Source organism: Hippopotamus amphibius, chromosome 8, assembly GCF_030028045.1.
Source record: "Hippopotamus amphibius kiboko isolate mHipAmp2 chromosome 8, mHipAmp2.hap2, whole genome shotgun sequence".
Lineage (NCBI taxonomy): Eukaryota > Metazoa > Chordata > Mammalia > Artiodactyla > Hippopotamidae > Hippopotamus > Hippopotamus amphibius.
The window spans coordinates 78,006,882-78,018,989 of NC_080193.1; the positions used below are offsets into that span (position 1 = coordinate 78,006,882).

The 12,108-nt window shown below is 43.0% G+C and overlaps 1 protein-coding gene across 6 annotated transcripts in view; it reads right to left on the reverse strand.

Moving 5' to 3' along the window:
- Positions 1-640: 640 nt before the first annotated feature.
- Positions 641-12,108, reverse strand: part of LOC130858737 (nuclear body protein SP140-like protein) — a 91,690-nt gene continuing 80,222 nt past the window's right edge. For 3 of the 6 annotated variants that reach the window (XM_057745689.1, XM_057745688.1, XM_057745685.1), the window contains 6 exons: positions 11,058-11,096; positions 6,070-6,185; positions 4,033-4,153; positions 3,676-3,747; positions 3,002-3,145; positions 641-1,867 (listed from right to left, as the gene is read on the reverse strand). In XM_057745689.1, coding sequence (XP_057601672.1) covers positions 1,742-1,867; positions 3,002-3,145; positions 3,676-3,747; positions 4,033-4,153; positions 6,070-6,185; positions 11,058-11,096 — 618 coding nt within the window. In that variant the 3' untranslated portion in view covers positions 641-1,741. The remainder of the gene's footprint in view (positions 1,868-3,001; positions 3,146-3,675; positions 3,748-4,032; positions 4,154-6,069; positions 6,186-11,057; positions 11,097-12,108) is intronic. The other 3 variants (XM_057745686.1, XM_057745687.1, XM_057745684.1) reach the window with 3 other exon arrangements.

A 12,108-nucleotide genomic window follows, 5' to 3' on the forward strand; every position in this document is an offset into this window, starting at 1 on the left:
TAAGGGAATAGCAAACCCAAAAACTACAATAGATACACACACATGAAAGTAAAAGCAACCCAAACACAACACTAAAGATGGTCATCAAAGCACAAGAGAAGAGAACAAAAGAGGAAGGGAAGAAAAAAGACCTACAAAAACAAACCCAAAACAATTAAGAAAATGGCAATAGGGACATACATATCGATAATTACCTTAAATGTAAGTGGATTAAATGCACCAAGCAAAAGACATAGACTGGCTGAGTGGATACAAAAACAAGACTTGTATATATGCTGTCTACAAGAGACCCACCTCAGACCTAGGGACACATACAGACTGAAAGTGAAGTGTTGGAAGAAGGTATTCCACCCAAATGGAAACCAAAAGAAAGCTGAAGTAGCAATACTCATATCAGACAAAATAGACTATTTACAGACTATTTACTTGTGAGAAGATGAACCTTCATGCCTTGTTTACCATTGATCCCCAGTTCTTTGAAGGGTGTCTGATGTATGACAGGTGTTCAAAAAAACACTTGTTTAAAAATGACTTGTTTAATCATTTTGCTATTGCTGAACTCAGAAGTTAGAATGTTTATAAACTCTATTATAAGATTATAATAAGCACTGCTCTGATAAAAATATTTGCACATAAATAAATTTGTGCATATTAAAAAAAAGAAATAAAACTTCCTTTTAAGATTTAGACAGTTTATTACTTACATAGATAGCAACAGCAAGACGAGCATAGGTGCCAACTCCCCATGTCCTTTGTCCCGTCGGGTAGCACCAACACCAAAAGGGATGTGGATGAAATATGACGAAACATGAGGGATGCTACACATTCATGTTACAGCTAAGCAATCTTACAGCCTGCAGCTGTGCCCTAAAAGGAGGCAGACAGCCTCATACCTTATCAGAAATTGGAACGTGAGGACAGTGTGTCATGATAGCCTCTGGAAGATAAGGTTGTGAGTAGGAAATGGCCTTGTGGCAGCTCCTCACAAGCTTCCCAGGCTGTTATGTTCTGGAAAGATCATAAGGCATTCTCAAGACTTAGAGCAGCTATAGGTAAGTCTTGCCTATATGGCCTATGTGGAAACATGCAAGGTCCCCAGGATGCCACGGCAGGATCTATTCCCCAGTGGAACCAAGAATTGTCAGAGGTGAGGAATGCTTCCATCAGCTGTACCAATTATGACTGTGCGAACTGAAAATTAGAAATGCTGTGCATCTACTACAGGCTTCCTGATGCCACTGGGTATGAAGCCAAAAAGGGTACTATCCAGTATTCAGTAAGGTAATCAATGACCAAAATATATGTCACTGTAGCTTTCCATAATAGGCAATAATCAGCAATAAAATGCATTGGGAAAAATGTCACTTTCACAATAACAAAATAACATTAAATACCCGAGAGTAAAATAAGAAATGACTAAGACCTGTGTGGGGAGGAGAAAAGAAGAGAAAACTTTACTTAAGAACCTAATAGAAGATTCAAGTAAATGAAAGCACATAATATGATCCTTTATAGAAAGACCTGATATTTTCTTTTGTGAATTTCACCCCAAATTACTCAATAAGAGGATCTGAAATTTAAAAATTTTATTTAGAAAAATAAATGATCAGGAATGTCAACAAAAAAAGTTTGAAAAAGAAGTGTGTTATTTGCACAGCAACAAGCAGATGGTCAGTGGGGCCACAGGCACAGTATCATATAGCTCTGGAGACTCTGAAGGGGGAACTAGAAATGGGCTATACTATGAAAGATTGGGCTCAGACTGAATGCTGTTTGTACTTATTTCCTGGATGCCAAAAATGTTTCTGAAATCATTCTCAAATTCAGCCTCTAGTTGAAATCCCAGATTGATGAATTTCTTGTTGTTCTGAAAAAGCAAAGACAAAAACAGTAATAGCCATAGATTGCTAATGAGCTTACACTCCCAATGTTTCAGTTAATCCAGAGCTTTATTTTAGACTATCCCAAATGTTAAGTGAGAATTAATCCAGTTGAGTGTAGTTTATGTTCTCTGATAACTGGATCATTTCTCTTATCTGGAGGACAGAGGAACAAAAGTGGCACTATACTGAAGTCTAATTCTTCATCAGAAATGTATTGATTAATTTTAAAAAATTCTAGTTATTTGATTTTGAACACAGCTCATATTCCCTGTGACGCCATGATAGTACAGAAATGTCTAAGGCAAGTTCATGGTGTCTTCCTTTATCCTTCATTCCCAACCCTTGAGTTAATCCTTGTTAACTTTTTGATACAACACTAGGAAATTCGAATGTATGGAAATTCAAGATTTTGAAATTTGAGAAATGTGATTTGGTATCTTCCTTTAGAGATGAGAAACATGAGTAGCCTTTAAAATGTGCTTCTAGCAAATGAGAGACCTGGCCCCACTTCTCTGAAAGCACCAAGGCCATGAGGGTTCTGCCTATAAGAAGCTTTCCATGCTCTGAATCCCGAGTGCAGGGCTGGAACCGCTGGAAATAGGGAGATGCCCAGGTGTGGGGGGAGGCCCCTGTCCACACATTCCTGAGGACCCCAGAGGGCAGGTGCGCAGCAGCAAACTGCACATGGACATACTCTGTGCCTCGGCATCCAGTCTCCCCAGGATAGTCCCTAAATCGGGGCTGAGGAAGGATAGGAGCCTGGGACAATGGCAGGGACTTCTGAGGCACACACAGAGCTGCCAGGTGCAGTAAACAAATAAAAAGCACTTCCATTTCCCTGGAAGGGAATACGTTTGCAGTCCACTGTTCTCTATGGGCAAACTGACTATCTAGAAGGAGTAAACTCTGATGTCCTGGGGTAATGCTCCCAATGATACGTCCTGGTCTGTTATTATTTCCCCCACCATAGTCCACAGGGCTTGGAGAACACTGCCAGAATTCTTACTTGTGTGGGCTTGCCACATGATGAGGGAAATTGTAACATTTACCTGATATAAGAAGATGAAAGGCAAAATGACATAACTGAAAGAAAAACAGAGGCAGGGAGAACCACTTACCTTGTAAAATGCCCTGTAGTTCTGGAAGATGAGACACATGTCCTGCACAAATCCCTGCACTTGGTGGTACATGTCCTTCGTCAGCTTTTCCTTGATTTTGTTTAACCGCATGGGCTCCTTCATGCCCTGAGATGTCTCTTTACTCTGTTGACAAAAGTGCCAAAGGGCAGGCTATTAGCATGGTTCCAAGTCTACCTCTTATAGGTTCCCACTGTTATGGACTGAGTGCTTGTGTCCCCCAAATTCATATGCTGAAATCCTCACCCCGACTGTGATGGTCTTAGAAGGTGGGACCATTGGGAGATACTTAGGTCGTGAGAGTGGAGCCCTTCTGAATAGGATTAGCACCCTTATTAAAGGGACCCCAGAGACCTCTCTTCCTCCCTTTCTACCATGTGAGGACAAAAAGAGAAGTTGGCTGCCTGCAACCTGGAAGAAAGCCCTCATTAGGACCTGACTGTGTTGGCATCCTGATCTTGGACTTCCCGTCTCCAGAACTGTGAGAAATAAATTCCTACCATCCCAGTCTATGGTAGTTTGTTGTAACAGCCTAAGCTTCAAAGGGCTGACTGAGGCATCCATCAACAAGGCAAAGATAATGGCAACGTGTACCCTTTGGGTTCATATCACAAATTTGACAAATGCCAGTTTGGGGTGTTGCTGCTGTTACTTACATAGTATGGTTCTGAGGCAAAAAAGGGGCTTTTTGGAGAGCAATAGACCTTCAAGAGGAGGAACGCACACTTCTGCAAAAAATAGAGGAGATTTTAAGTGAAAAGCAGCTTGAAAAAAAAAATGAGCTCTTACATATGCTTGGATAAATGCACAACTCCCAAACCTGTAGACCGCTGAAACAGACATGGAATGGGAATTTCCTGTGGCATACAAATTTTGGTGTCAGATGATGTGATCAGAGCACAGCAAGGGGCAGCAGTTTGCCTTGGGCACCATTCCTCCTGCCCCTTGCAAGGTGGTGCTTCTTCTCATGTGTAAACAGAAAGGAGGCAGCTTAGGTTTGCATTTCAACTCACCAACTTCTCTTTAGGCAGCATCATCTTCTTCAGGACCTCAGATTCCTGATGACATGGCTGGCTTTCTGGGCACCTTTCCTGAAGAGCCTTTATCTTGCAGAAGATGCAACTCCATGGGTTCCTGAGAGGTCGGATATAAGGTCAGCAAAGGCGGGTTCTCTGTGAACCCACCACTGTTTCTATAGCTGCTAACGTCCTCTGTTCAGGAATGACTGGTAGTCTCTACCTGTACCCAACTTCTCTCTGACACCCCTCTGCACTAGAATCCCATTTGGGCTCAACTGCCAAAGACAGTCCTCCCATCAATTGCTGTAGAAGGCTGACAGTCTACGTGACACACCATGGTGGGTAAGGACGCTCATTCACCTCAAAACTTAGGGTTCCCATCTGAGCCACTGTGAGTTTGGTGATGATTTCTGCCTGCCAGAAACAAAAACTGGAAATCAGTACCTGAAGCACTGGAGTCTTGGGCCTCCATGAGCCATCAACTCACAGTAAAAATCAGGAAACCAGCCCTCCTTCTCAACTTTGCTGAATAAGCACAGAGCATAAGCCATAGGTATTCTTTTTTCTGGCATTGTCATTTCTGTGTCTAGAATCTGTGCTGCAGAAACTTCTTGGAAAGGAAATCTACCTATGCGTGCCAGCTACCTTCCATTTGCCCCTAGATCTCCACTACCAGGTACTCTGTGCTGGGGAGCTCTCAATAACCTGAGAGGTGGCTACAATGATCCATCTGTTGCCGTAGAATCCATCTAGGGAGTGGATTCGTGATCTCCGAAGGAAAAGAATTTCTCCTCGGGATCAATAACAAGCCGTCGCTCAGGTTTAAGCCACAGAATAACAGTTTCTTAAGAGGAGAGTACAGCAGCTTCTGGCACAGACATCAGAAGGGGGTGGAGAGACCTGAGAGGGGGTCTTACATGAGTAGGTTTTATAGCATCAGCCTTTGCCTATAGTTTGGCGTTTCCTTAGGAATTTACAATCATGGATAATTATCAGAATAAAGACTTTCGTTACTCAGTGATCTGTGACATCCCAGGCAACCACCACCCTCGTTGTTAATCGAGATCACAAGGGAGAGTCCTAAGAATCAGTCTTAAAGAACGAATGGGGTTAAGTCACGTTTTTCCAGGTCTTCCACCCCTCCCCCAGCCAAGTCAGCCCCTGGAACTCTCACATCCTAGAGATGTCATGTAGCCTCTCTCCTTGGCCACCCCAGTGCTTGCTCAAAGGGCCCATTACAGTGTCCATGGTGCAGGGGTGGGGACTACACATGAGCTCAATGAAACAGTGAATCTTTCTGCCTCTGCAGATGGCCCAACTGCAGAGGTTGATGCGGACTCCCGAGGTGGCACATTCTCTAGGACCTACATGGGAGCAGAGGAAGCACATCAGACTCCTCCCGTTATGGAGATGCAAGGCTCTATCCTCGTAGCGACAGACATAATCCTGGTACAGATCATCCTGCTTGGCCACAGCAATTCTACCACTTCCAGAATGCCTTATCAATCTATGTGTCATCTCACATGTCATCACCTCTGACCAAAGATAAACTTTACAACAAAGGAAATGCAGCAGTGGACTCATACCCACAGAGTTCAGGGGTCTTATCATGTAGTCTGTGACTCAGGGTCAGCTGACTTGATAAGCTGTTGTGATCACTGTATGAAGGCTCATCACAGTCCCAGCTTTGTCCGTGTTGTGATGTTCCCATAGCAGGTGGTATATGTTTTAAACCAGCAGCTAACATGTGGCATTATCATCCCGTCACAGTGTATGGGTCTGGGAACCAAGTGAGGGAGGTGGGAATTACTCCTCTGTCTATTATACCTAATCACCACTTGAAGAGTTTTCTTCTTACTGCTGCCAGCACTGCTAAACAACTCTGTATCTTATTTCTGGATCCTGATACTCAAGGACTCTGCTTCTGAATCAAGACACATACAACCAGAGACAACTTTGCAGGCTGAGTGCGCATGGTGGGAGGAGCTGTATCACAAGAAGGAAGGCAGAAGGGGGCCAGGTCTCACTAACCTGTCAGCACCTTTAGGTGGGATGTGGCATTTCTCATGAAAGAACCTTGAACAAGTATTACAGGAGAATAGCTTGGTCTTCCCATGGCATACCTTGCATTCCTTTGAGTTTTCTGGCTAGAAGGGGAGATAATGTAGAAATTATTGGGATCAGTAAGACCCTGGAAGGTCGACACATTGGCACTCTAGAACACAAAGCCTTTGTTTGTACCATAGTGACACTTGTAAACCTTTCTCCTTAACCTAGTAAGGAACAATATTAAGTGGAGATTTCAGAAGAAGACATTCTGGCTTGCAGTGACATTCAGGAGGAAGTGGCTGTGTGTTAGACCTTTAAAGTTTTCTTTATAAAGACAGAGATTCTGACACAGAAAGGCTTTGCAACAACAATGAAAAAGAATGAATTAAAGATAATCTGAGAAACTTATTATTCTGCAGGCAAACCCTGACTCAGGAATACAGTGTCTCATCTAGTTGTCTACATTGTGTCATCTAAAATTTTTTTATGTGTATTTATTTATTTAAAATTTAATTTATTATTTTATTGTTTATTTTTTTGCACCAGGTCTTAGTTGCAGCATGTGTGCTCCTTAGTTGAGGCTGGTGGGCTCCTTAGTTGTGGCATGTGAACTCTTAATTGTGGCATGCACGTGGGATCTAATTCCCTGACCAAGGATCGAACTGGCATTCCCTGCATTGGAAGATGGTTTCTTAACTACTGCACCAGCAGGGAAGTCCCATGTGCCATCTAAACTGACTCATTGAAGAGTGATTTACTGAGAATTTAATATGATAGAATAAACATCCAAGATAGCACTGCATCCCATTTTCTTGGCCATAAATTCTCCATGGGTTGAAGGGCCTGGGGAGGAGTTTCTGGACTATGGATTTTGTGCCTAGAGGGCCCCTGAGCCTGTGACAGTGCCTCTGGTTGAAAAGACCATGGGCACGGATAACCAGGTGGATGCCAGGGAGGACAGAGCTCTTTGGCTCTAGGAGCATAGGGAAAGCTGTCCCATGACTTAGCTTGGCAAGTAAGGTGTGGAGATGCCATCCCTCAATGGCTAGGGAGTGTGGTAATGGCAACCACTGCAGTTGAAGGCCAAGGCTTTACCCTAACTTTCTGAGCCCGTGGAAGACCTGGTGTCCTATATAAGGAAGATGGAGGGGGCCACAAAATTGACTGGTGCTGGATTTTTCATCAATCTCAATATGTGGGACCTTTAGCCAGATTTTATTTCATTTAGTGAAGTTCAAAATTTGACAGTTTTGCATCTAAGTATTGTGGAGTAACAAACACATGTTAAAACAACAGAATTTATAGGCCAAAATAAGAATTGGTCAAGGAATGAGCCCATTGGTGGGCAAGGGGAATTACATTTTTTCTATCTTTTTTGGTGATAATGTATATGGCAGTAACATGTGAATCCCTATATACTACAATTTCTATGTATAAGAGTCATGTGTCTGTGCTGGAGAAATGGCCAGAGGATGGGTATCTGGCCCCTCTCCAGGGCCACCTGAGTGGAAAGAGAACCATATGGTGGGGAAACATTTCATCCAATGGGTAGCAGCTCTTCATCTAGATGAATCTATCCTTTCTACACCATGCGTTGGAAGAAGGAATTCACATCCTTGTGTGACAATCTAAGTACAAAACAATGCACACATTTGGGGACTGGCCCAGCCGGTGATGGGTAGCTGGGACTCTGGTGGGTGGTGAGGAAGTGGGGAGGTGGCAGGGAGTGCCATTCCACCTCTTCCTTGTAGAAATAATCTTTATGCTTTCTTCCATGACACTCAGTTCTCTTAGATATTTTTCTAACATTTTGCTTCTTTTTTTCAGCTTCCTCACTTGGAATGTTGAAATTCTGTAGGGCTCTGTCCCTTGTCCCCTGCTCATTTTACTCTTCTAGATGACCACAACTACTCCCATGGCCACACCTACCACATTTGTCCCTAGGCTTTAAGACCTGTGTCTCTGGTCTCTCTTTGAGTCCCCGAGCATCCAAATGCTAATTTCCATCATCTCCAATTAGTTGTCTTTCATCACCTCTAAAACCACCTTCCCCCAAACAACAGTCCTTGTCTTCCTGTCTTGAATCTGCTCCTCTTTTGGTGTCCCCTCATCTCACTAAGCACCCCACCATCCACCCAGGAGCCTGGAAGTGGACGCGGATTCCTCCCTTTCCCCATCCCAGACAGCCAACCCATCACCAGTCCTGCTGATCTCAATTTTTAAATATCTCATTTCATTCTCACTGCTTCTGTGAGGTCCACTGCTACAAGAGTGCAGAGCCCCTACTTATAATACAATATTATGAGCCAAAGCAAAACGGCCTTCTATTTCCAAATCATAACACTCAGAATATCATCCCTGAGCCCTATGAGCTGAGGTGAACTGGAACACACCTCAATTTGTAAATTCTTTTCATCTATAAATTCAGTATAAGAAGAGACACAAAATTCACACATGGGAGGAAATTCTGGGCTGTAAGATGTATCTTGTCCATGTGCTCCCTTTCAATAGCAGGACTTGAGGAATGGCCTGTTAGGGACATCCTTGGGGACATCCCCACATGTGCTTGAGTGGCCCTGGCATGGGGCCATGTAACTGCTTTTCCTTTTTCTCATCTTCATGGATACTTACCACTGTTTTTAGGCTACTTGGTCAGAGTTTCTTATGCCATTTGGTGCTGAGAGGACACAAACGGCAGAGGCCAAGAGGCTGGGAAAGCAAGGGATGCTCTGGAGAGACCCTCTGAGAACTGAGGTGGTCACATCTTAAGAGCTATAAGCCCAGAGGGAATGGAGAGAGGGCACCTGTGATGAAGGGTGGGCGATGGCCAACTCAATTGATGAACCCAGACTGAATTACCCTCGACTTGACTCCTGGTTTGATAGAGATGACCAAGGTCACCACTGTCAGAGGTTAGGAAAATGGAAGTTTTTCTATTTCCTTTTTTCACTTCACATGTTCTCTCTCACATCCAGTCTTGGAGAGGAAGGCATCAACCATCTGACTGCCTTCCCTGAAATCCACTGGTCCATGAACTTCACATGCTATTTTGAAGGAGAGAAAATTTGTCTTCATAGACAGAACTGAGGTCTGCAAAGCCCCTCTGTTGGGGCCAAAGGGCCTCTCCAGAAAGGAAAGAATTTTCCAGGCCAGCAGCCTCTCCCACAGGGCACATTTTCTTCCCAATCACTCTGTTCTCTAAAGGATCATCTCCATAAAGGAAATAAAATTTCCCTTGAAAAAGGATCCTTTGAAGAAGGACTTAGCGTGAGTGTGTGTGCATGTGAAGGAGTGGTTTGTTTGTTTGTTTTGCTTTACCAGGTGACATATGGCTATATATGCATTCCACAGGGGGATTCTACATTAGGTCTATATTAGGTCAGCTAGAGTGACCAAGAGATATTTCTATTTTGCTCAATTCTTATTTCATTAAAGCTCGAACCCAGAAAACCAATGAAAACACAATCAGTGTTGCAAAAGCAATAGTCATTAAATGCACTTTTTTGTGCCTTTCAAAATCATGCCTTTCCAGCTCCAGTTCCATCTTTTATGTCTAATTTTAAGACATTGTGCCCTCTGTAATGGCCTACATGGAAAAAGATTCTAAAAAAAGAGTGGATATATGTATATGTATAACTGATTCACTTTGCTGTACACCTGAAACTGACACAACATTGTACATCAACTATACTCCAAAAAAAGTTTTTTAAAAAAAGGCAGTACAGTAAGTTCCCTACATATCAATGAGTTCTGTTCTAAGAACATGTTTGCAGCTCCAATTTGTTTGTAAGTCCAACAAATTTAGCCGAGGTACCCAACTAACACAATCAGCTGTACGGTACTGCACTGTAATAGGTTTATAATACTTTTCACACAAATAATACATAAAAAACAAACACAAAAAAGTAAAGAAAACCTTTTTAATCTCACAGTATGGTACCTTGAAAAGTCCAGTAGTATAGTACAACAGCTGGCATACAGGGGCTGGCATCGAGTGAACAGGCAAGAAGAGTTATTGACTGGAGGAGGGAGAGGAGGTGAGAGAGGGTAGAGCTGAAGGATGATCAGCAACAGGAGACGGAGGGTGAGCTGCAGTTTCCCTCACGCCTGACGCTGATGGCACAAGTTCTGGTTCCTTGCTGGATTCAATTCTATCTACCCTCTTGAAAAAATGATCTAGTGTTGTCTGGATGGTAGCTCTTTTTTTCTTCTCATAGATGACACGGTAGCTCTGGATTGCATTCTGAACAGCTGCTGCAAACTTCAGGTCCTGTGTCTCAAAAACTAACCGTGCCTCCTCAAACAAAGAAAATCCCCTTGCCATTTCCTGCATCATGAATCTCTTTGGTTCTTCAGTTACTCCTTCCTCTTGTTTCTCTTCATCCTTTCTCAGGGCCTCCCATTGCTGGCTCTTCTTAGCTATACCAGCCACATCACCGCTGCTTGTACCCTTGCTTCCGGACATCGTTGGCTTGAAATGAAGATATTGTACTATTGTACTCTATACAGTGCTGTACAGTAAAGTACACAAAAGCACAATCACTTGTAAAGGATGCATGCACATGACAATGTACAGCAGACATGGGAACTAACTTATGTGATTGGAGATTGGACTTGTGAATGTACATTTGCATCTTTGAAAGCTCTCAACTTGAAGGTTCTTATGTAGGGGACTTATTGTATGCCATGCATATATTTTTCTAAAACAAATGTACAAGTTCAGTTCTACCTTATATCTATTTTAAAGGATTACTTCACCCCTTCCCCCCGCATCTCAAATGTTTTCATGCTCAAAGAAGTCCTGGCCTCACACATTGAAATGTTTGGAAGTAGCAAGTACAAAAGCACCATATTATAAAATCAAGTTTCATCATAATTGGTTAATTTAGAAACTATAAAATAAAGCTAGAGAGATGGAAAATCAACAATATGGTAGATGAGACATGGCCAGAAGGTCATGTGATAATTACCATTTTTCTTTTTCTTGAAGGGTCTGGTAGAAATGCTCTCTGAAAGAAAAATGAGATTCATGATGTGATGGGTCCTTGTTTCTACTTTGTGAAATCAGTAATTCCACTGCTTTCCACTCATATCCCATGGCCAACACAAACTCAAGGGGTCTGCATGGAAAATAACCTCCCTCTGCAAGTCTGTAACATGCTGCTCTCTGTTATCCAGACAGCTTTAAAGTCAGCTTTGAAAACTGCATGCTCTCTCTTGCTTTCCTTATAAAGTCTTGCCAGATTTTCCTTTACAACTACTTCTACACCCACCACTTTCCATACCCCCAGTACCCCTCTAGCTTTTGTCTTTATGCTTTGCATACTACAGCTACTCTGTTGGCACACACCTGGTGAGTGATTGACAGGTGGCAGGCCTTGAACACACAAAGGTATCCTGGCCTTTTGGGAGACAAGCGGGAAAAGCTGGCACAAAGTGGGTAAGGATGATAAAGTGTAAACTGTGCTCTCATAGTGTATTTTGGGATCCAGAGATAGGTGAGTATAATAGACTAAATAATGCCCCCCCCCCCCCAAGATGTTCATGTTCTAGCCCCCAGATCCGTGAATGTGTTAACTTATGTGGTAAAAGGAACTTTACCAGTGTAATTACATGAAGGGGCTTGAAATGGGAAGATGCTTCTGATTATCTGCATGGGACCAATGTAATTACAAAGCTCCATACAAGAGGGGGCAGGAGGGTCAGAGTGAGTACAGGAGATGTGATGACAGAACAAGAGTTTGGAGTGATGTGAGGAAGGGGCCAGGAGCCAAGGAATGAAGGCTGCTTCCAGAAACTGAGAAAGGCGAGGAACAGATTCTCCCGGGAAGGCTCCAGAAGGAACCAGCCCTGCTGACACGTTGACTTGAGTCCAGTGAAATTGATTTCATACTTCTGGTCTCCAGAACTATAAGATAATAGATTTACATTGTTTCAAGGCACTAAGTTTGTGGGAAATTGTTACAGCAGCAGCAGGAAACAAATTCAGTGAATTTTAAGGGACTTCAGCAGAGAGAGTGC